This window comes from Pan troglodytes, chromosome 4 (genome assembly GCF_028858775.2).
Source record: "Pan troglodytes isolate AG18354 chromosome 4, NHGRI_mPanTro3-v2.0_pri, whole genome shotgun sequence".
NCBI lineage: Eukaryota > Metazoa > Chordata > Mammalia > Primates > Hominidae > Pan > Pan troglodytes.
In genome coordinates this window covers 146,266,394-146,291,611 of record NC_072402.2, presented here as the reverse complement: position 1 = coordinate 146,291,611, position 25,218 = coordinate 146,266,394, and the positions used below count along the sequence as shown (strand labels likewise).

The 25,218-nt window shown below is 39.4% G+C and overlaps 1 protein-coding gene and 1 long non-coding RNA gene across 6 annotated transcripts in view; one reads left to right on the top strand and one right to left on the bottom strand.

Annotated features, from left to right (window-relative positions):
* The window catches only part of HTR4 (5-hydroxytryptamine receptor 4), a 210,245-nt gene that overhangs the window by 95,033 nt on the left and 89,994 nt on the right, over positions 1–25,218 (top strand). For 4 of the 5 annotated variants that reach the window (XR_010157366.1, XM_016954012.4, XM_001162339.8 and 1 more), the window contains exons 3-4: positions 7,167–7,292; positions 8,559–8,759. Coding sequence is in view for 4 of the 5 variants with exons in the window: in XM_016954012.4 (XP_016809501.1) it covers positions 7,167–7,292; positions 8,559–8,759 (327 nt within the window). In the remaining variant the exon portion in view is untranslated. Of the gene's footprint in view, positions 1–7,166; positions 7,293–8,558; positions 8,760–25,218 lie in introns of those variants that run through there. The other variant, XM_063811579.1, reaches the window with a different exon arrangement.
* The window catches only part of LOC129144028 (uncharacterized), a 108,124-nt gene that overhangs the window by 2,527 nt on the left and 80,379 nt on the right, over positions 1–25,218 (bottom strand). The window contains exon 3 of the long non-coding RNA XR_008548106.2: positions 7,078–7,344. This is a non-coding gene — a long non-coding RNA (uncharacterized LOC129144028). The remainder of the gene's footprint in view (positions 1–7,077; positions 7,345–25,218) is intronic.

The window sequence follows — 25,218 nt, the reverse complement described above, 5'->3', positions numbered from 1 at the left end:
CGAATGTCCTATAGGTATCTCACACTTAATGTGTTTCACCCATCTCATTAAATTGTACCAACATTTATTCAGATATGCAATTCTAAAATATGGCGTTTATTTGTGCTTCTTCCCACTCACTCATGGAATCTATTTTTCTTATCTATCTCTTTACTCCCCAAATAAACCTTTATTCCACCCACTTCTCTCCATCTCCCCAGCCACCATGCTACTTTTAACTACCATCTTCTTTTACCTGGACTCCCGCAGAAACCCCTGGCATATTATCACCCCTGCCCCCATGTCACTACTCTGCTTACATCACTTCTGTGTCTTCTCATTGATCTTCCAATAGAACATAAACTTCTCCCTAGAGCACAAAAAAGCCCTCAGAGTCTGAATTCGGACTACTTGTCTGAGCTCATCTCAGATGCTTGTCCCTTGCTCATTTCCCCTGTGATAGTGAACATGAAAAATCTTTTCTGTCTCAGGGCTTTTGCAGTTGCTCTTCCCTTTAAATGCAATGCACTTCTCCTGGTTCCTCTGACTTCCCAATTCCCTGCATACATCAGAACTCAGTTGACTGTCACCTCCAGTATTTCCCAACCACCTAACACTTCTCTCTAAGCCAGCGTGTTTTCTATCATAATGTCATGTTTACACCTTTTATACTTTGCTACTCCACCTGTGACTCAGGAACCAGCAGCATCAGCAATGCCTACGGGTCTGTGAGAACTGCAGAATCCCAGACCCTGCCTCAGCCTTAAAAAAATCAGAATCTGCATTTTATCAAGATCCTCAGTGGATTAATATAAACATTAACATTTGGGAAATGGAACTGGGAAGAACTGATCACAAACTGTATTTATTTCTTTAATTGTGCATTTGCTTATGTCTGTTTCCGTCCATACTGTGAACCCCATGAGGTCAGGAAATTTGTCCATTTTCTTTACTATTGAATCTAGTACTCAGCACAGTCCTTGGTATATAGTTGGCACTCAATACATATTTGATGAATAAGAAATTTAATCTAACTTTCTCAATTGATCCATGAAGAAACTGAGGCTCAGAAAAGTCAAGTGAATTTTTTGAAGTCATACAGCTGTTTATGAACAAAACCAATGCAAAAAGCCCACAAAAAATAACAACAAAGGCTGGGCACGGTGGCTCATGCCTGTAATCCCAGCAATTTGGGAGGCCGAGGCGGTCAGATCACCTGAGGTCAGGAGTTTAAGACCAGCCTGACCCACATGGCGAAACCCTGTCTCTACTAAAAATACAAAAATTAGCTGGGTGTGGTGGCAGGTGCCTGTAATCCCAGCTACTCGGGAGGCTGAGGCAGGAGAATCACTTGAACCCAGGAGGCAGAGGTTGCAGTGAGCTCAGATTGTGCCACTGCACTCCAGCTTGGGGGACAGGGCAAGACTCTGTCTCAAAAATAAATAAATAAATAACAACAAAAAATGTTCTTGACTCTCCAGAAAGTATGAGAGAGAGAGAATGTGTGTGTGTTTGACAAAGTATAACCTAAGATTTCCTTTGCTATTGTCTCTATCATTATTAATAACAATAATCACTTATTTATCATACTTTATCATTCACAGTCCATTTTCACATATACTAACCTATGTGGAAATTTACCCAGAATTTGTGTCTTTATATTTTCTTTCATGAAGAGCAGAGAAAATGGCAAAACCAGCCCACAAGTTTGTGGAGTTTATTAATGGATCAAAAGATCATGGAGAAAGCAAAAAAGAAGAGAAAGTAAAATTTCTCATAAGAATAGCTGTCAACGAACCAATTTAGTGGAGTGGACAGCTCTTCAGCCAGATGAAAGCTATCCAGTTGTGGTTGACAGGATTGCTTGAGGGTGTCAGAGGCAACCCAAGGACCTAACATGAATTTTGCAGAAGTGGTTTGGAATTTATTTTAATTGTCATTACTGGACTTACTTTTAGTTCAATGGACAGTTCTGCCTAATTAAAAAAGCTTCCTCTATGCTTAAATTTTGCTCGTCACTCCTAGTTTAAAGTTAAGCTATTTCTAACTCCTAATTGGCATGCCACAAATGAACCATTACATTGAACTTGGTGCTCTCTAACCCTGACATTCCCACTTGGTTCAAAATGTACCTTCTCTGGAGCCAGAGATGTTCATCACAGACGCTCTGAATCTGTTTTCTTCTTTTACAAGAGGAAAGACAGTATAAGAAAGATTATTCTTATGGTCGTAGTGGTGTTGATGGAGAATTCATGTTATAAGGATATGTTTAAATCATAGTCCATAGACAAAAAAGCGACCTAAAACAGCCAGGCCAGCCTGCCCCCAATATAGGAGCCCTGTACAGTATCTTGATATGTGGTCATCCAGGAATTCTTTTTTTATATAATGCTAAAATATAAATAATAAAATTTATTATTAATATATAAAATAAGCATTTTAAGCATATAATTTAGTGATATTAAGCCCCAAAAGAGAATGAGATCATGTCCTTTGCAGCAACATCGATGGAGCTGGAGGCCATTATCCTAAGAAAACTAACAGAGGAACAGAAAATCAAATTCAGTATGTTCTTACTTACAAGTGGGAGCTGAACACTGAGTACATTACAGACACAAAGAAGGGAACAACAGACACTGGGACCTACGTGAGGGTGGAAGGTGGGAGGAGGGTGAGGATCAAGAAACTACCTATCAAACCATGCTTATTATATGGGTGATGAAATAATCTGTACACCAAACCCCCTGTAAAACAAACCTGCACATGTACCTCTGGACCTAAAATAAAAAGCTAAAAAAAAGAACATTCACAGTGGTGTGCAACCATTACAACTATCCACTTCCGGAATTTTTTCATCATTCCAAACACTCTATAATTCTTAAATGATAACTCCGCATTCACTTGTGCTCCCTGTCCCTGATAACTACTTTTCTATTTTATTTCCCTATGAATTTTCTGAGTCTAGAATCCTTATGTAAGTGGAATCACAATACTTCTCCTTTTGTGTGTGATTTATTTCACTTATTTATTTGTTTCATTTATTTTTAAGGTTCATCCACGTGGTAGCATGTATCAAAACTTCATTCCTGGCCGGGCGCGGTGGCTCATGCCTGTAATCCCAGCACTTTGGGAGGCCGAGGCGGGCGGATCACCTGAGGTCAGAAGTTCGAGACCAGCCTGACCAACATGGAGAAACCCCGTCTCTACTAAAAATACAAAATTAGCCAGGCATGGTGGCATATTCCTGTAATCCCAGCTACTTGGAAGCCCGAGGCAGAAGAATAACTTGAACCCGGGAGGCAGAGGTTGCGGTGAGCCAAGAGCACGCCATTGCACTCCAGCCTGGGCAACAAGAGCGAAACTCCGTCTCAAAAACAACAACAACAACAACAAACTTTATTCCTTTTTATAGAGAAATAAAATTTTGTAGTATGTATATACCACATTCTATTTATTCACTTATCTATTAATGGAAACTTGGGCTGTGTTCACCTTTGGGCTCTTGTGAATAATGCTGCTATAGACTGTTGATATACAAGTGTCTGTTTGTATCCCTGCTTTCAATTCTTTCGGGTGTACCCCTGGGATTGAATTGGGGGATCACATAGGCATTCTATATTTAACCTTTAGAGAAACCATCAAACTTGTTTTTCACAGTGGCTGTAGCATTTTACATTCCCGCCAGCAATGCACAAGTGTTTCCATTTCCCCACATTCACACCAACACTTGTTATTTTTTATTCGTTGTTTTATTTTTTATAATTGCCATCCTAATGAGTGCAAATTAGTATCTCATTGCCATTCTGGTATTCTTAAACACTTTCTGTGCCAGGGAACACAAAACAACACCAGGAAGCTATTGCAGATCAATTTTAATTGTTAGAAGGCTCTTATTATCTGGTACTAAATCTTGCCTCCCTGTCAGTGACTCTAATTCATTACACATCAGAGTCACTTGGGAGCTTTTAAAAATTTCTCTATCCAAGCTGCAACTCAGACCAATTAAATCAGCACCTCTGAGGGTGGATTCCCAGAATCAGCATTTTTTTAAGGCTCCTCGGGTAACTTAAATATGCAGGTAAGGCTGGGAACCACTGCTTAAAGTTCACCCACTGGTCTTAGTTAGCCTCACAACCTGTGATAACCTTATCATTGAACCTTCTCTGACATCCTTTATTAAATAGCCAGTCTGCAATCCCCCACAGGCCATCCAGTCCTCCTTACCCTCCTAGATATTTTTTTTTGCCATGGACTGTACTATCAGCTGACACCCTACATACTGTCTCATGCATCTGTTTATTGTCTGTTTTGCTCTCTGTTTTGCTTATTGCTGTTTCCCTAGGACATACAACAATGCCTAACACAGAGTAGGTGCTCAGAAATTGTTAAATGAATGAATATGTGAATCTACTCTTATTTCAAATGACAGCACTCAGATAGCTGCAAGTAGCTTTTGCATTTCATCTCTGGGCCTTCTTTTCTCTAGGTGAAATCTCTATACTTTCAACCAGGCTTCAAAGACATTGAATAATAAATATAACCATTATGAGCACAATATATCTCTCTTTCACTGAATCAGCAAGTAATTGAGCACTTACTATGTAATGTATCACCTACATATATAATATTAATACATAGCATTTCATGTACATTAATACATACTCTAGACTAGATATTGTGCCAGACACTGGAGATTGTAGTGAAAAAGATAACAAAAGTCAATCTGTGGAACTGGGGCACAGACAACAATCAATAACAGAATTCATTTCAGATAACAGTAAATGCTGTAAAGAAAATGAAAAATGTTTGTTGGCTGTGGTACATTAACTGGGGGTTAAATTTAATCTGAGGCCTGAATGACAAGAAGTCTGTCACTGAAGAATCATTCCAGGAAGAAGGCACCTCAAATACAGAGGCCCTGGGGGTGGAAGAGATGAGTTTCAGGGGGGCCGTTAGTCTCTAAGAAGGACAGGGAAGAGAACCACCATCACCTCCTTTGTTAGTGCTTTAACTCAACTAACATGACCTAAGATCAAATGAGTTTTTGGTGGCCACATCAGCCTATTAAGGTCTTTTTTCTAAGAGTACAGTTTTCCTCATTGAATTAAATCTTCCCTATCTGATATTTGTACTGTTGATAGTTAGAACTTAAGTGTAGAAGGGTGATTTAAATAAGCATATCTGGAATTTCTTTTCATCTGAACCTCAGTCATAAACAATCTATCAATCTGCCTATAAAAATACTTCTCAGCTGAATGGAGGGACTTTCTCATTCTCCAACCACTGCCAGACTGGTTCCTCATTCCTTTTGGCCCCTTGTCTTCTGTGCCAGCTTACAGAAGTTCTGGACAAGGCCAAAGCCAGGACTTTGCAGGCTGCTTCCATTTGGAGAGGGCATGCACCTTAATTTTCAGTCAAAAGAGCTCAGGAAAGACAGAGAATTCTTGATTTTTGGAACTGTGTGTTCTCAGTGGTGGGCTCACAGGACAAGCAGCCTCTCCCAGACCAGCCACTAGCACGCTCTGACAAGTCAGCTCTTCTTTTCTGGGTCCTGGTTTTCCCATATTCAAATGTGGGGTTTGGGTCCAGGACAAACTTGTCTAACCCATGGCCTGTCGGGGCACAGGCAGCCCAGGACAGCTTTTAATGCAGCCCAGCCCAATTTATAAAGTTTCTTAACACATTATGAGATTTTTTTGCAATTTGTTTTTTAGCTCATCAGCCATTGTTAGTGTTAGTGTATGTTATGTGTGACCCAAGACAATTCTTCTTCCAATGTGGACCAGGGAAGCCAAAAGATTGGACACCGCTGGTCTAAGAGTTTTAAGATTCTTTGAAACTTCATTAAAAAGAACATTTTATTATACTATAAATCCCTATAGCTTCTGAATATTAATCTGCAGATATCATGCTTTCATTGAAAAGGGATCTTCATTTTCAAGTTAATAAAACAAAATGCTGAGTTTACATGGGGAAGGCAACATTTGTAGACTAAATCAGATGCTGAACTTGACAAGAACACAAATTTGAACTGGGAAAACAATGACATATTGTGGGCACTAAAGGAAATGATCAGGGTGGTGAAAGGAGCCACTGAGCTTATTTATTGGCTACTATCTCTCCAACAGACTTCACAGAATCTGAATTCAATTTGTCCAGGTGAACTGATGTAAGAACAACCATCACACCACAATCTTTTCTCTCTGGGAGAACCTACCTGTAAGCAGAAGCTTCTACATGGGCTGGAATGGGACACTGTAACAAGATGGCTTTGCATTCAGGCCAAGTAACTGTATGAATGCAAAGTAACTTGCTCAGTAACAACCAGTTCAAGTTGCTACTGAGCAAGCAGTGGGCTCCTTGCTGATGTTTATAGAAGCCAATACTATGGCCCTGGCTTTTGAGGGAAAAAAAAAAGGCTTCATTGTAAGTTGATCGGCAAGGAAGCAGGAGGCAACGCTCAAATCTGTCCCCCTGAGCTGGGGGCTGTGGCAGGTTTTATAGGTAGAGGGTAATAAGGTGTGATCTGATTGGATCTTGTGATAAGTTAATGCCAAGAGGTATGATCTGACTGGATTATGCCACAAGGTGATGCTAGGGCTCTATATGATTGGATCGTGGATCATGCCATGAGACGTCCACTTCTTTATTTGGTCCCCATGCCTTGGTCCAAGCACTTAGGTTCCACCCTGTGGTTGCATGCTTGGTTCATCTGGGCCTGGTCAGTTTAACTTGCAACCTGGGGGTCCATGGCAACTAAAACACAACTCACCATTTTATACACAAAGTTGGACCAAATTGGGCTGCTCCTGCAGTTGCAAAATTACTATCATTCATTCACTCAGCTTTTGCAATCTAGTTGAGTAGGTGCACAAAACAGGCATCAACTACATATGTCTGAATGCTAGTTGAACTAAATGCCCTGAAGGAAAGCCACAAGTGCTTGGATGGAAAATAACCTGTTAATTCAGCTCTCTAAGCCTCATACTCCTCTTATGTAGGAGCTAACCAGGATAAAATGTCAAGCGACAGGTTCAGATTTTGGTGTACATTAAACGCATGATAAATATGTGTGTCATCAGCTGATGGTGAAGTTACCTTTCTGAAGGTCAATGATGAAAAGATGAATTTTCCTTCTTGTGTCCCAGAGTTTCATTCAATTCTTTGTGCTTGTGTGTGTCTTTCAGTTCTGAGGAGGGTTTCGGGTCAGTGGAGAAGGTGGTGCTGCTCACGTTTCTCTCGACGGTTATCCTGATGGCCATCTTGGGGAACCTGCTGGTGATGGTGGCTGTGTGCTGGGACAGGCAGCTCAGGTGAGCAGCAGGAGGGAAGCTTTTGAGGAAACATGGGAGTTCTGAGCTGTCCCTAGAGAGTTGGGTGTGAACATTTCTATTATAATTTGTAATTAAGAAAGAAAACATTCATGGGAACAACATTTTAAAAATAAAAGGGGAGAAAAAGGGATTGCAATTAATTCTACAACTCTAATACAACCAATGTAAACATTTCAGTGTATTTCCATCCTGTCATTTTTTTCTTTGTCAAATGTGTTTATAGTTGTGATCACTATATATACAATTGTTGAGAGCACATATAATCTAACCTCCCCATTTTATTAATGGTTTAGGGAAGATGTGGCTGACAAGGGACAGATCTAGAAATTAAACCTGTGTTTTTTGCACTTCTACCTCATCAGTCTCAAACCTGGCTGCAATTAGAACCACCTGAAGCACTTTTAAAAACTATCATCGTGTGGTATTAGTATGTCTCATGTAGTAGTTTGGACATAGTTTTATTTAAAAAGTGATTTATTGCTAAAGTTCAAATCTAATCAGGCATCCTGTATTGTATCTGGTTATCTTTGAGGGGAGAGGTGTTAACTCCCCAGGGTGCCTGAACTAACTGATCTTGGGTGAGACCTCAGCATCAATACTTATCAAAATGCGTCAGGTGATTCTAGTGTACAGACTGGGATGAGAGCCTCTGGGCCATAAGAGGGTATAACGAAGCAGTTCCTCCCTAAGTAAGACATCCACACATCTAATGATGATGCAAATAAAGTGTAAAAGCACAATTCTGACCAGTGTTATAAATGTGAGTACACAGTAGCCAGTCTACTAGTGTAAAATGGTGGACTGTGACTACAGTCACAGGGCATACCTTGGGAGAGTTTCCTGAGAATGCCCGACCAAGGACTGACGGGTGGGTGGGATTAACCAGGCAACCGTTGGAAGAAAGAACATCTGCATTGGCCCTCAAAAGGGACCTGTATGTGCAGGGAAACTCAGATTAGGGCAGGGTGGCCAGAAGGGGGAGGAAAAAAGGTTTTGGTATAAGGTAGGTCTGGAGAAGTCAGGAGAGGCTGGACCACGCTGGGTCTTCTCAGCCATGTTACAGAAGGGGAAATTGAATCTCACGGAATACACTAAGCATGTGACTTTTTCTTTCCTCTTTCCCCCTCCCTTCTTTTCTTCTTTCTTTGTTTCCCTTTTCCCTGTTTTTTCTCTTGATCTCTTCTCCCTCCCCTTTTTCCCTTCATCCCTCCCCCTGCCTCTTCTCTTACACTTTTTCACTCACAGGAAAATAAAAACAAATTATTTCATTGTATCTCTTGCTTTTGCGGATCTGCTGGTTTCGGTGCTGGTGATGCCCTTTGGTGCCATTGAGCTGGTTCAAGACATCTGGATTTATGGGGAGATGTTTTGTCTTGTTCGGACATCTCTGGACGTCCTGCTCACAACAGCATCGATTTTTCACCTGTGCTGCATTTCTCTGGATAGGTAAGGACAGAACAATGTGCATAGCGGAGCTCCATGCTGGAGACATGACTTGATGGATATTGGGCAGTGTCTGCCTTTTCTTATTCATTAGAAGAAATGAATCTCAGAGAGGTAAATTTGATAATTCAGTTATACAGTCATTCTCCAGCCTTTGCAGAGGCCCCTTTTTTAGTCAGGCCCTCTCTGAGGCACTGTAGATGCACAGATTAGTAAGACCTATAACTTGTCTGCAAGGAGTTTGCAATCTAAATAGCAATAGATGTCAGCAATCAAGTTTATTGTAGAGCTCTAAATTTTATACTGATGGCATGAACAAAATTCTGAAGAAGCTGAGCATCAAGAATGAGTACATCTTCCCAGAGGGCAGCAGGGGTGGTTCAGAATGAAAATGCCCTATGTTTGAACATAACCTTTTCTTGAAAATATGTTTCTGTAATAATTTGATATACATATTTATGTATGTGCATATAATTGTGGAGACTCTTTTCCAGAAAGTTACAGTAAACTTCCTAATAATTTTATGATTTTTGGACCCAGATCTAGCATTTCATTCTTGTGGCATAATTTTATTTTCTTTCTTCATATTTGACTTCAGGAGACCTAATGATTTTCATCTTTGCCTCATTTGTTGCAGATTTATGTATTTATCACTTGTATCATCACTATTCATTTTCCAATTCCTGCTAATTTACATTTCATCATAAAGGTAGAATGCAATCTAAAGTCAGATGACTACACAAACATGCTGTTATCAATGTAGTAGTATCTTAGGGGTTAGCTCTCAGAAAAATGTGGGGTGCAAATCACATGTAATCAGAATTACCAGGGACAATGATTTCTTACTGTGTCTTGAGCAACCCAGCAAACCCAAGTTTTCCTCCAGTCTTGGGATAGATCACTTTTTTAAAATTTAGTTTTATTTATTCTTATTTATTTTTTATAGGGACAAGTCTCACTATGTTACCCAGGCTGGTCTCGAACTACTGTGCTCAAGCTATCCTCTGCCTTCAGCCTCCCAAAGTGCTGGGACTACAGATGTGAGCCATCGTGCTCAGACAATCACTGTTTTTTATTTTCATTTTCATTTATTTTTATTTATTTATTTATTTTTATATTTTATTTTATTTTATTTTATTTTATTTTATTTATTTTTATTTTTTGAGACCAAGTCTTGCTCTGTCACCCAGGCTGAAGTGCAGTGGCGCAATCTCGGCTCACTGCAAGCTCCACCTCCCGGGTTCTCGCCATTCTCCTGCCTCAGCCTCCTGAGTAGCTGGGACTACAAGCGCCCGCCACCAGGCCCAGCTAATTTTTTGTATTTTTAGTAGAGACGGGGTTTCATCGACAATCACTGTTTTTTTTAAATTGAGGACTAGGAAAAGTAGTTGACTGAAACTAGAGATTGTGGTATATCTAACATACACACTTTTAAACACTAACATCATAGTCTTCCCAGAGAATTAATCACACTGGGGGAGGTACTTAGAGACTGAAACCAGCTGAGGGGACAGCAGGTTCATCTCCTCTTTCATGGGACATATGTGCATTGATTGGAATGGTAGTCATAATGGCCTGCTGTATTTAAATTGCTTTCTCTTTTGCTCTGCCAAGAACATATAGTTGAATATGCTTAAGTTAAATGCATGTATAATGAGACTCCACTCTATAGCTAGAGATAATGACTCTGGTAAAATTGAACTCATGGCAAGCAACCAGACCCATGGCATGGCATAGTTGGAAATTTGTGTTTATTAGCTTGTTTACAACAATCTGACTTTAGTACATGAAAGACTTTTAAAGACAGTCAGGATCCACTGCATGAAAGTTTGTATTATAGGAAATACAATGTACGGAAGTAGAAAATCTATGGAAATCCTGCTGGGTAACCTGCATATGATCATTGTTAAAATGAGTAGTGAGACTGAAAGTACTACAGGAATTTGGAGAAGACCAGGCAGGGGTGATGGGGGCAGCTGAGGTAACCTCAAGGCCTGTGTAAAAGCAGGAGTAAGAAAAAGAGCCAGTCAGCCAGGAAAAAAAATGGGAGAAAGTGTAGAATCAACTGTCTGTTGTGGAGAGTTTGCTGTGGGCAGCCCTGAGAGAAGGTCTAGAGGTTTCCTAGACAGGTTTGGCTTCAGATTTATGCCTACGTACTTTTCAAATCAGGAAACTTTTCCTGAGTAGGTATGAGTTGTCACGAAACAGGATGAATTGGTCATTAAGAACCATCTGCTTTAGAATTGAAGAGATTTGGGTTCAAATCCCAGCTTTTAAAATGTTTAGTTCTGGGAATGGCAATAAGTGATTAAGCCTTTCTGAGTCTAAGCCTTTCTTGTCTCTAAAACTTAGGGAGATAGCACCTATTTTATATGACTACAGTTAGGTATAAATTGGATAATCCATTTAAGGCATCACTTTGGCCCAGCTTGTCACAGTATTCCATGTTAGTGGATGTTGTTGTTCATGTCAGTTTCTTGTAACTAGCCACACAACTCATGATCTTTCTCATCAAACTTGCACCTCCTCAGTGAATAGCTGCTCCAACAGCTGCATCATCTAGAAACCAGGTAGTTATTCTGATAGCAGTCTTTCCTTGCCTCCTACCTTTAAATAATGACAAGTCCTGCTCATTTTCTTTCCTAAAGAGATCCTAGTCTATTTCTCTCTATCATTCATCCAAAGTAATATCATTTCTTGAAGAAATCACTCAACACTTTCCTAATTATTCCCTCCAAATATGTTTTATTCCCTCCCCATCCACTTGTCACTCACAAGATCAAAAGCCATCCTTTTAAAATGCTGCTCTGATACTGTTGCTCCTTTGCTTAAAACCCTTCAGTGGCTATTCATTGCATTGAAGATCAAGACCAGACTCGTACAAGGTTTTTCACCCTCTGTTTCCTGTCCATGTCCCCAGCTTCCCTTCACCCCCTTCCTAACCTCACCTCCAGGCCCGAGTCACTTTGGCCTTCTTTCTAGTTCTCCAGGGCTCTCTGCTCAGCCACCTGAGGCCTTGGCTTTTCCCTCTGCCTGAAAACTTCCTCTGCCCCTCCTCTCCTGCATGTCTTTCAGATTTTAGCTAAATCTTCTCTTCTTTGCAGAAGTCTTCGCTGACTCCATCAAAACCATTTTTCTCCTTTGTAGAACTCAGTGTAATTATAGTTAAAATCAAGTCTATACTTTCTTCTTAAATGTCTTTCTATTCCAATGGGAGGAAGCTCAAGGCTACGAACAAGGGCAAGATCCCTGCCCTCAAAGAACTTGCATTGTTATGGGGAGGTTGACAATTAAACAGTCATTGCATAAATACTTATTTAGGTATTTGACAAACACGATTGAACAAATGGAGTGGTCAGCACGTTCTCTTTGTGAGAGTCATGCCCATAATTCCATTTCATTCTCTGACAGTGTATGTCAAAAACTCCAATACCATAAGTAAGATATCAGATGCGGTTTCTTTTGTTTTATTTTCCTTGGGGAGCTTGGGGATCTTGCCTCCAGCTTGTCTCCAGCTTTCCCTGTCCCAAGAGCGTTCTCTCATAGTGCTGGAGGGTCCATCCTGAACATTACAGGGCAATGTTTTAGCCTGGAAGAGTATGGTTTTATTTATCATCTAGCTCTGTTTTTGCTGTGTCCTTCCCGTCCTAACAGTTTGGTTCAGCTGGGCTGGGCCAAAGCACAGAGTGAATGTCTCAATGAGGTGTGATGTCCTTGTTAGCCATGTTATTCCTGGCAGTATGCCATGTCCTTCTCTCTAGAGCTGCTACAAGTCTTCTGGGATCAATCATAACGGGTAGTTCCTTTGAGCAAGAGGGCTCACTTTAATTTGTAACTCTTCTCAGATGGCAGACTCCTGGATCAAAGCAAAATGTAGGACTCCTTTAGTACTACAAAATGCATTTTCCCAACTCCAATTCTCAGCTCACTGTGCTTCCTGGTGCTTTCAGAATTGAATTCTGTTAATAAGAATTTATTGCCTCCTTAAAAATAATTTCCAAAGCATAATTAAAATAAAGGCACCATATAGTATGGGTCATAGGAGATCAAAAACTGGTTTAAAACCTTTAGAGTACAGTTGATTTTTTTAAGATCTAAAGTACTGTGGTGAATAAAAGCTAACCAAGTTGTCATAATAGAGTACTAGTTTTAAAAGTGAAATATAAGGCAGCCATTGAAAACCATGAGAAATAATAACGTGTGTTGTCCTAGAAATATAACACTGGTGTATTATGTTGGGGGAAAAAAAAGCAACTGGCAGACTCTAATGTTTAGCATAATTCCACTTTTGTAAAATAAATATAGAGATGCATGTATCTGGGTTTACATGAGTGTGTGTGGAGAGAGAGAGAAAGAGAGAAAGAGAGAGAGAGAGAGAGAGAGAAAGAGAGAGAGATTGAGAATGAAAAAGAAAGATCATGAATGAATTTTCACCAAATCGTTAACAGGTGGTTATTTGAGGGGTAGGGCATACGGTGTAGTGCTGGCCAGAGTGGATGGTCAGTTAAATTGGGGTTGGGGGCCTTCAGTCTTACTAATTTCTGTAATACACATTTTAAACTTCAATTTTCCCTTTGCTAGAACGTAACCTTCTCAAATGCAAGTCCATCCACAATAGCCTTTTAACTGAAAATGTTGCTAGAATGGCACATTCCTCAGTTCTCTGAGAACATTCTGCTTCAGTGCTGGGAGTTCCCTCTGAGGTCAGAACAAGCCAGGGAGCATGGAAATCTTCCTGACCAGTGTGTTCTCTCTGCTTTCTCATCAAACACCCTCACATCTCCCTCTAAGGGAGCCCTCACCATCTCTTACGGGGTGCATCACTCCCACATTGGTCTTGGTTAACCTCCTCCCTGTTCACAAGCTTGTATTTGATTTTTTTCTAACAGTCCCTTTTCTAATCCTCACAGATTTTTTAAGTCACAATATTAATAATACCTGAGCATTGTAGAAAATGCCGTCAGTTCACAAGTAGAACATAATGTCCCCAATTCTTTCAATATCCACTTCCACAGCTGCATAACCTGAGGTAACCACTGTAAATAGCAACTGCCTATAAATGCCAGTGATTTCATATGTAATAAGCAGACCTATTTGAATATATTTTGAGTTTATGATATATGCCAGTGAGTTGCCTGAATGTAATGTTTTTACCAACTTGCTTATTGGATGATCTATTAGCAAGGTTTCTTTCAGCAGCATGCGGCAGATAATAAATTGATCGTTCAAATAACTGAAAAGTCTGGCTTCAGACATGGCTCTCTACAAGGATTTGAACAATGTCATTTAGTCTAACTTTGCCCCTCTCTAACTCTGTTTCCCTCTCCTCTTTGTCTCCATCTTGCCTTCTTGTTCTCCCTGTTTACTTCCCTCTCTGTTTCCCTATGTCTATTCCTCTCTTTCTATCTGTCCCTCTTTGTCCCTATGCTGTCCATCAGCTCTGGTTTCTTGTTAGATTTTTTTCTTAGGCTGGGTTCTTCCACCAGGAAAGAAAAATAGTCACAGTCAACAAATCTTAAACCATCCTTAACACATGAGTCCATAGGAAGAGAAACCTAAGTGCTGTTTCTCATGGAAGAATTTCCATTGGCTTTGCTTGAGTCAAACACTCTTCACTTAACCAGTCACTGTGGTGTGGAGATGACTCATCCTAGTTACCGGGCAGAGGTCAGGCACCATGACTCCCAGCTTTACCAAAACCATATGGTGTGAAGAAATAGCAGTTCTCACTGGAAAGATGGGTGTTAGGCAGACAAGAAGAGGAGATACCAATTCCCCTTAGGCTGGCCAGACCCTACAGGTATCTTTATGGAGCCTCCACAACAAAACAGAGGTATATCATCCCCAAGTCCTCCCTATATTAGGCCAAATATTTCTAGATCCTTCTGCTGGCCTCATAAGCCATACTTTTCAGACTTTTAACCATTTTTATCCCCTTTCTCTGAACATGCTGTACTTTGTCCTTTACTTAGCATTAAATGTAATTCCCTTTTTTAAAAAAAAGTCAATTTCACTTCCTTGAAGATAGTATTCTCTATAGTACTGCAAGATTCTTTTTTGGATACATCCAGCTGAATTGTCACCCTTCCTCTGCACAGCTCAAAAATTTGTTGTGTTTTATCGGCAAAATTCTCCAACAGTTTCTTAGTCTCCGATCCTCTTTTAAACAGGTTTACTTGTAAAACATACAATTCTTACTTCATGGTTGCATGTTTAATCTTGTGGTGGAGATAAATGTATCTGCATTTCTTAATGATCTCCCTGGAGTATAATTTGATTTTGTAATGTATAAATGAAAAGTGTCTGTCATTGTGAACTGTGTCACACAATTACATTTGTTTTCCCAATAGGATTGAAATGCATTTCACAAGGAAAGTATATTAAAAGTTTCCCCTTCTCACATACTCTTTTAGGGCAGGTTCAGGCTTTGTACATAATATTTGTTGAGTTGAATTTCATGCCAGAGGGTTTGAACTGTTATTTTTATATTCATTTCATCAAACATTTATGGAGTGCTTACTAATTACTATGAGTTGTTCTGGACATTGTAAATACAGTGGTGAATGATCAGAAAAACTCTGAATCATGGAACTTTTTGTCTAGTTGGGAATACAGACAGTAAACAGATAATTACAGTAAAATTGGTGACCATTGAATACTATAAGGAGAAGGAAAAAAAAAAAAGCTATTGGAGTCTGCTAAGTTGCAATCTCCAAAGCAGGGTAGGCTCCTGAGCAAGTGATGCTGATGCCGGGATCTGCAGGGGCTGTGGGTATCAGTAGGGGATAGGGAAGTTGGTGAGGCCTGGGGAGTGGCTGCTCCTGAAAATGCATGTGAAAACCCATAGGAAAGCCCTTGTTAACTAAAAGCTAAATTCTTAGCTCAGCTTTCACTGCTTTTCCAATGTGTTCTCAGTCTGATTTTCCTACCTCAACTCCTACCCATGAGTGATCTGTTATCATTCCCTGAATATATGTTTCCTCATAACTTCATGTTGCTACCTGTGCCCTGGGTTTCTTTTATTTTTCTGGCAAATATCCACCTTTCTTCAATACTCAGATAACACGTGTCACCTTCTCCAATGACTGTTGGGCTTCATTCATAAAAATTTGTCATTTCTTCCTCCAAGCTCCCATGGAGTATTGAATCAAAGCATCGTGGTTAATAGAAGTTTCTTATTATGTGCGTCTCAATAATTGTTTGATTTGTCTGCCTTGCTCCAGAATATAAAATTCTTGAGAGTAGGCCTTATCTTATCTATTCTTGTGTTTTTCTTTCTGGAACATAATAGCTGTTCCATGCATGTTTGGCTGAGCACAGAATGCTGAGATGTGACTTGTGGTTGTTTGTATGATGCTGGGGTTGGTTTCTCTGTCCTCATAGAACTCTTAATATAGAAAGTGGTTAAGAATGAGACCTGAGGTACTAGGCTGCTTAGATTCAGTCACAGCTTGACTGGTTGTCAAGTGTGTGATCTTGGAGAAGTGACAAAGGTTTTCTGGACTTTGTCTTATCTGTAAAAATTGTGTTATTAATAGAAAATCCCTTCCCTTCTCTTTTAGGACTTGTGAGGAATAAATAACTAAGTGTTTATTGTTCAGTTAATAAACTGAATAATGCATAGACCAGTGCATGGTACTTGGTAAGTGTTCGATTAATGTTAGCCACAAGGACTATTCCATTATTGTTTTCCTCTCTAAATGCAAATTCCTAGTGGCTGTAGCAAGGGCCTTCCCAGACACTGATAGTCATCTTGTTATTTCTGACTCATAGCTGAGTGCCCTTGAAGGTTAGATCCTTAGCCTTCCAGCCCTGAGTATGTCCCCACTTTCCTTTGGAAACCTCATTTATCCCATGGCTTCACTTGCACCTCTGCTCTTGTTTCTCCCTCACCCCTTTCACACACTGGGCTCTGGGGTTCTATCTCTGTCTGCTCAGCATCTTGCCTTAAACATCTTTCTGTTTTCTCAAACCTCAGTGTGCTCGAGTAGACATTTTTATTGTAAACTAATACTGTATCCTCTTCCACATTGTATATTGAAGGTGAATCTATTAGTTATCTTTCAGACATCGAAACACAACTTTTTGAAGTCATCTTTTACTTATCTCCCATGATCAGCTGGATGCCAAATCACACCTATTTTTTATAAATATCTTTTTTAAAATTTTTATTTTATAAAAATTATATATAATATTATATATATATATATGTATATATATATATAAAACCTAAAATTTTATTTTAGGTTTGGGTGTATATTTGAAGATTTGTTACATAGTTGAACTGTGTCACAGGGGTTTGTTGTATAGATTATTTCATCACCCAAGTAGTAATAAGCCCAGTACCTAATATGATTTTCTACTCCTCTCCCTCCTCCCAGCCTCCACTCTTAAGTAGACGCAATGTCTTTTGTTCCCTTTTTTGTGTTCATGAGTTCTCGTCATTTAGCTCCCATTTATAAATGAGAACATGCAGTATTTGGTTTTCTCCTTCTGCATTAGTTTCCTAAGGATAATGGCCTATAGCTCCATCCATGTTCCTGCAAAAGACATGATTTTGTTATTTTTCATGGCTGCATAGTATTCCATAGTGTATATGTACCACATTTTTGTTATCTAATTGGTCATTCATGGGCATTTAGGTTGATTCTATGTCTTCACCATTGTGAAGGGTGCTGCAATAAACATTTGGGTACATGTGTCTTTATGGTAGAACGATTTATATTCCTCTGAGTATATACCAAGTAATGGGATTGCTGGGTTGAATGATAGTTCTGCTTTTAGCTCTTTGAGGAATTGCCATAGTGCTTCCACAATGGTTGAACTAATTTACACTCCCTCCAACAGTGTATAAATGTTCCCTTTTTTCCTCAACTTTGCCAGCATGTGTCATTTTTTGACTTTTCAATAATAGCCATTGTGACTGGTATGAGATGGTATCCCATTGTGGTTTTGATTTGCATTTCTTTAACGATCAGTGATATTGAGCTCTTTTTTATATGCTTGTTGGCAGCATATATGTCCTCTTTTGAAAAGTGTCTGTTCATGTCCTTTGACCATTTTTTAATGGGGTTGTTTGACTTTTTTATTGTAAATTTGTTTAAGTTCCTTATAAATGCTGGATATTAGACCTTTGTCAGATGCATAGTTTGAAGATATTTTCTCCCATTCTGTAGGGTCTGTTTGCTCTGTTGATAGTTTCTTTTGCTGTGTAGAGGTTCTTAAGCTTAGATCCCACTTGTTAATTTTTGCTTTTGTTGTGATTGCTTTTGGTGTCTTCGTAATGAAATCTTTGCCTGTTCCTATGTCCAGGATGGTATTACCTAGTTTCTCTTCCAGAGTTTTTATAGTTTTGGGTTTTACATTTAAGTCTTTAATCCATCTTCAGTTGGCTTTTGTATATGGTGTAAGAAAGGGGTCCAGCTTCAATCTTCTGCATATGGCTAGCCAGTTACCCAGCACCATTTATTGAATAGGGAATCTTTACCCAATTGCCTGTTTTTGTCAGCTTTGTCAAAGATTAGATAGTTGTAGGTGTGTGGTCTTATCTCTGACCCTCTGTTCTGCTCCACTGGTCTATGTTTCTGTTTTCATACCAGTACCATGCTGTTTTGGTTACTGTAGCCCTGTAGTATAGCTTGAAGTCAGGTGAGGTGACGCCTCCAGCTTTGTTCTTTTTGCTTAGGATTGAGTTCACTATTTGGGCTTTTTTTTGGTTCCATATTAATTTTAAAATAGTTTTTCTTGTACTTCTGCAAAGAATGTTTTTGGTAGTTTGATAGAAATAGCATTGAATCTGCAAATTACTTTGTACAGTACATCCATTTTAACAATATTCATTCTTCCCAGCTATGAACATGCAATGTTTTTCCATTTCTTTGTGTCATCTCTGATTTCTTTGATCAGTGTTTTGTAATTCTCATTGTAGAGCTCTTTCGCCTCCCTGGTTAGGTGGATTCCTGGCATTTTATTCTTTTTGTGGCAGTTGTGAATGGGATTGCCTTCCTGATTTGGCTCTTAGCTTGGCTGTGGTAGGTATATAGGAATGCTAGTGATTTTTGTACATTGATTTTGTATCCTGAAACTTTGCTGAAGTTGTTTATCAGCTGAAGGAGCTTTTGGGGCAATACTATGGGGTTTTCTAGATATAGAATCATGTTATCTTCAAAAAAAAGCATAGTTGCACTTCCTTTCTTCCTATTTGGATGCTCCTTATTTCTTTCTCTTGCCTGATTGCTCTGGCTAGGAATTCCAATACTATTGGAAGAGGGAGGGCATTCTTGTCTTGTGCCATTTGTAAAGGGGAATGCTTCCAGCTTTTGCCATTTCATTATGATGTTGGCTGCGAGTTTGTCATAGATGGCTCTTATTATTTTGAGGTATGTTCCCTCAATACCTAGTTTTTTTTGAGAATTTTTAACATAAAGAGCTATTGAATTTTATTGAAAGCCTTTTTCTGCTTCTATTGAGATTATCATGTGGTTTTTGTCTTTAGTTCTGTTTATGTGATGAATCACATTTGTTGGTTTGTGTATGTTGAACCAACCTTGAATCCTGAGGCTGAAGCCTACTTGATTGTGGTGGATTAGCTATATGATGTGCTGCTGGATTCAGTTTGCAAGTAATTTGTTAGGGATTTTTGCATTGATATTCATGTAAGGATACTGGCCTGACTTCTTGTTGTTGTTTCTCTGCCAGGTTTTGGTATCAAGATGATGCTGGTCTCATACAATGGGTTGGGGAGGAGTCTCTCCTCCTCAATTTTTTGGAATAGTTTCAGTAGGAATGGTACCAGGTATTCTTTGTACATCTGGTGGAATTAGGCTGTGAATCCATCAGGTGTGGGCTTTTCTTGGTTGGTAGGCTGTCTATTACTGATTTAATTTCAGAGCTAATTATTGGTCTGTTCAGGGAATCAGTTTCTTCCTGGTTCACTGTTGGGAGGGTGTATGTGTCCAGGAATTTATCCATCTCTTCTAGGTTTTCTAGTTAGTGTGCATAGAGGTGTTTATAGTAGTTTCTGATTAGTTTTATTTCTGTGGGATCAGTGGTAGCATCCTCTTTGTCATTTCTAATTGTGTTTATTCAGATCTTCTCTCTTTTCTTCTTCATTACTTTAGCTAGTATCCTATCTATCTTCTTCATGTTTTCAAAAACCTAACTTCTGGGTTCATTGATCTTTTGAATGTTTTTTTGTGTCTTGATTTCCTTCAATTCAGTTCTGATTTTGGTTATTTCTTGTCCTCTGCTATTTTTGGGGTTGATTTTTTCTTGCTTCTCTAATTCTTTCAGTTGTGATGTCAGGTTGTTCATTTGAGATCTTTATAACTTTTTGATGTGAGCATTTAGTGCTATGAATTTCCTCTCAATACTGCCTTTGCTGTGTCCCATAGATCCTGGTATGTTATATCTTTCTTCTCATTAGTTTCAAAGAACTTCTTGATTTCTGCCTTAATCTTATTACTTACCCACACATCATTCAGGAGCATATTTTTTAATTTCCATGTAATTGCATGACTTTGAGTAATTTTCTTAGCCTTGACTTCTATTTTTATTGCATCGTGGTCTGAAAGTGTGTTTGATATGATTTTAGTTCTTTTGCATTTGTTGAGGATTGTTTTATGTCCAATTACGTGATTGATTTAAGAGTATGTGCCATGTGGTGATGAGAAGAATGTATATTCTGTTGTTTTGGGGTGGAGAGTTCTGTAGAAGTCTATCAGGTCCATTTGGTCAATGTTGAGTTCAGGTCCTGAGTATCTTTGTTAATTTTCTGCCTCAATGATCTGTCTAGTGCTGTCAATGAAGTGCTGAAGACTTCCACTATTATTGTGTGGGCATTGTTGTCTCTTTGTAGGTCTCTAAGAACTTGCTTTATGAATCTGGGTGCTTCTGTGTTGAGTGCATATATATTTAGGATAGCTAGGTCTTGTTGAATTGAACTCTTTGCAATTATATAATGCCCTTCTTTGTGCTTTTTGATCTTTGTTAGTTTGAAGTCTATTTTGCCTGAAATTAGGATTGCAATCCCTGTTTTTTTCTGTTTTCCATTTGCTTGGTAGATTTTCCTCCATTCCTTTATTTTAAGTCTATGGGTGTCATTACGTGTGAGATGAGTGTCTTTAAGACAGCATACCATTGTGTCACACTTTTTTTTTAATCCAGCTTGCCACTCTGTGACTTTTAAGTGAGGCATTTAATCCATTTACATTCATGGTTAATGTATTCATTATATGTGTGGATTTGATTCTGTCATTGTGTTGTTAGCTGGTTATTATGCTGGCTTGTTTGTGTAGTTGCTTTATGTATCATTGGTCTGTGTATTTAAGTGTGTTTTTGTATAATCTGGTAGCAGTCTTTCCTTTCTATATTTAGTGCTCCTTTCAAGATCTCTTGTAAAGCAGGTCTGGTGGTAACAAACTCCCTCAATATTTGCTTATCTGAAAAGAATCTTATTTCTCCTTCACTTAGGAAGCTTAGTTTGGCTGGATATGAAATTCTTGGTTGAAGATATTTCTTTAAGAATGTTGATTATAGGACTACGATTCTTTCTGGTCTGTAGGGTTTCAGGTGAGAAGTCTGCTTTCAGACTAATGGTGTTCCCTTTGTAGGTGACCTCCTCTCTCTCTCTCTAGCTGTGTTTAACATTCTTTCTTTCATTTTTATCTTAAAATATCTGATGATTATGTGTCTTGGGGATGGTCTTCTTGTGTAGAATCTTGCAGGAGTTCTCTATATTTCCTGAATTTGACTGTTGGCCTCTAGCAAGGTTGGGGGAGTTTCCATAAATCATTTTCTGAAACATGTTTTCCAAGTTGTTTGCTTTCTCCCCATCCCTTTCAGGGATGCCAGTGATTTGTAGATTTGGCCTTTTTTCATAATCCTATACTTCTCAGAGGTTTTCCTTATTCCTTTTAATTATTTTGTCTTTATTTTTGTCTAACTGTCTTATTTTAGAGAGACAATCTTCAAGTTCTGAGAAAGTTTCCTCAGCTTGATTTATTCTGCTGTTAATATTTCTGACTGCATTGAGAAATTCTTGTATTGTGTTAGTCAGCTCTGTCAGATACATTATGTTCTTTTTTTATACTGGCTATTTCATCCTTCAGCTTCTGTATCATTTTACTGTGTGTCTTGGTTTCCTTGGATTGGGTTTTGCCATTTTGCTGAATCTTGATAATCTTCATTCCTATTCATATTCTGAATTATATTTCTGTCATTTCAGCCAGCTCAGCCTGGTTAAGAACTCTCATTGGAGAACTGGTGCAGTCATTTGGAAACATAACAATGCTCTGGTCATTTGAGTTACCAGAGTTTTTGCATTGGTTGTTTCTCATCTCTGTATGTGGGTATTCCTTTAACTGCAGTGTAGATTGAGTACAGTCAATAGACTCCTTTCCTGCCTGCTTTCACAGGGCCAAGGCATTGTGTACAGTCTTTATTTGAAGCTGACTTCTTGTCTTTGGTTTCAGAGATGGGTATATAAATGAGGTATTTTTGATGTTTAAGCTTTGAGGTGTGGTCCTGTGGGTGGCACTTAGACATATGGTCAATTGGTAGACTCTTGCTCAGTTGTGTGGCTCCCCTGTTTCCTCACAGTTGCAGCTGTGTTCCCTCTAAATGCTCTGAAGGTGTGGGTTCCTCTCCCACTTGCATGCTGGCTGTAGGTCATGGCTTGGAACTCCTGGGCTGCCCACTGTAGCTCTGGGGCAATCTCAGTATTCATATTCCTTCCTCCACTTGGAGGCAGCAGAGGAAGGGACCTTAGTAGTGGTTGTGGACAAGGGTCTTTTGCTTATCTCTTGGAGGCTCCACCCCAGAGAGATTGAGGTCAGGAATTGCTCAGTGCAGTCAGCCCAGACTGAAGGGTATGTGCTGGGGCCCAAGTTAGGGGTTACCTGTCTGGTGCAAGCAGAAGGAGTAGGTGGGACCCATGAGAGATGGTCTGGCCTCCTCTCCTTGGGTCAAGTGCAGCTTGTTGGAGGTGTAGAGAAGGCACTTAGGGTCTTTGCTCCTTCATTAGTCCAAGGGTAGCAAGGGCAGTTCCACTGCAGAGACAGTGGCAGACAGGCTTTCAGTTGCCCCTGGAGTCTCTGTCCCAGGAGGTCCTGAGTTGCTACTGGCTCAATACATCTGGCAGGGGATCGCTGGAGGCTCAGGCCTGGAGGACCTGCCAGGTGAGGAGATATGGGAACAGGTACCCACTTAAGTCTGGCTACTTTAACATAGGGCTACTGCAGTATGCTGGGGGCCTGCCCCAGTTGCTAGTCACCTTGGATCTCCCACTACCTGGAGGTATCAAGAGTGAAAAGTGCAAAACAGCAAAGATGGCAGCCTGCCCCTCACTCTGGGAGCTTCATCCCAGGAAGGTACATACCTGTTACCAGCCCAAATGCACCTATTAAGAGGTGATCAGGGAACCCAGTTGGAAGGTTTTGCCAAGCTATACATGACCTGTTTACCCTGTTGTTATCTATTGGCATGTAACATCTACATCAAAACTCAGCAGCTTAAGCGACAATGTATGATTACTAGATCTTACATGTAACCAACTCCATTGCACATAACAAATATGGTCTTAATGCTTTCATTTGCCTTTAGAGACCAATTCATTCACCTTTATATTTCTTAGAATCAACTGTTAGGGAAAGATGTTGAACCAAGTGGCTTTTTATTATTTGTTAAATAATGTAGAGCTCATAATTCCAAAATATATTTGAGTCTGTTTATAATATGTATTAAACAGATATTTATGGGCCAAGAGCTTCCTAAGTTTTAAACATATTATTTCATCAATTCTCACAGTGAAGGAGAGGCATAATTGGAGGTTGACATAATTATTCTAACTTTAAAGATGAAGAAACTGGATCTTCTTGAGGTTAGTAACTGATTCTAAGACCACAGAGCTACTAAGGAGTTAAGGCAGGGAAAGTTGGTACCCAATTGTGAACACATAAAGTTGACTGCTACTATCTCCTCCAATTCTGACAGTCTAGAATTCCAACTTATTATCATTGCTTCTTGTGCCTTTTCTGTGGTTGGGAGGGCAGGAAGTGAGGAAGTAGAATTTTCCTTAATTGCAGAAGGAGCACGGAAGGGATTAGCATGGAGCTTAAAATACATGGCTGCCTACTAAGAGTTGTCAAAGTAAATTGTGTCCCCAGAGACATTTAAAAGCAATTTGATCACACATTTGCACATGGCTGCAGTGGGAGAAGCTGGTGGCTGGGTCTACAAAAGCGGATTTTAATGGAGTTTTATGAGCAATACTTTTGAAATGTTTTGCATAAGAAATTACTTTGTAAATATCCTTGCTTCATTTTAGTTAATCCTGGCCATCTGGAACCTCACTCATCATTTGAACATTCATTTAACTACTTTGTAAAAGTTTTCCGGTTAAGGAAGAATGGGAGATACCCAATGGAAGGCTGGAGAACAAATCTTGCTGATTCATGTATTCCTGAGATGAGACAATTACTTTTCCTGTTAAACACTGTCCACCTAGCATATGAATCAACAACTCCTCTTGACTTCGTTTTAATTCAGCTTCTTTAGAAAAGCACACAGCAATATTGATTATGATGGACGTTTTCCAGCTTAAAAATCTTTTGGTAACTCCTCCTAGCCTAACATTCAAAACCTCTAAGACAATGGTTCTCAAAGTGTGGTCTCCAATCCACTAGCAACAGCATCACCTGGGAACATATCAAAAATGCAAATTATTGGGCCTCACTCCAGACCTACCAGCAATCTGTGTTTCAACAAATCCTCTAAGTGATTCTGACAGATGGTACAATTTGAGAACCACTGCTCTGAGACGTGCCCCAGTCAGCCTTTTTAGGCTTATTTTTGTCTACTTCCTTGTGAACACCCTACAATTTCATTAACTTTACTCTTATGTTTATAGGGCTATATAGATATAGGAATATACATTTATGGATATGTATTTCATATCTATAATTTCTCTCTTCAGGCCTTGGCCATGCTGTCTACAGCACCTAGATTACACTTTCTCCTCCACCATCCTGATCCAGTCTCTAACATTTGACTTAAAAAACCACTATTGAAGAAAGTCTTTCCCCATCCCTCTGCTAGATATGCCTGTTCACATCTCCAAAACCTGGTAACATATTTTAATGGAATTTATTGTACTTGGTAGTGATTGAGAGTTTATTACATTTTAAAAAACCAGTTTGTCAGTACCCACAATATATCTGGCATTGTACTAGCCATCATGGACACAAAGCAGAACAAGGCAAACATTGCTGTCCTCATGGAACTTATACATCAGTTGGGGGACAGTTTTCCCACCTCTTGTCCTAGATCATTTTCTTTTTTAGAGGCACAGGTGTCCTGTGCTTCTGGGTATCCCCTAAGCTATATTAAATTATGGTGAGCAAAGCGGAAGGCAATGCAGTGGTTTTTGGTCCATATAGGATGCACCAGAACATAGTGCTGTCCT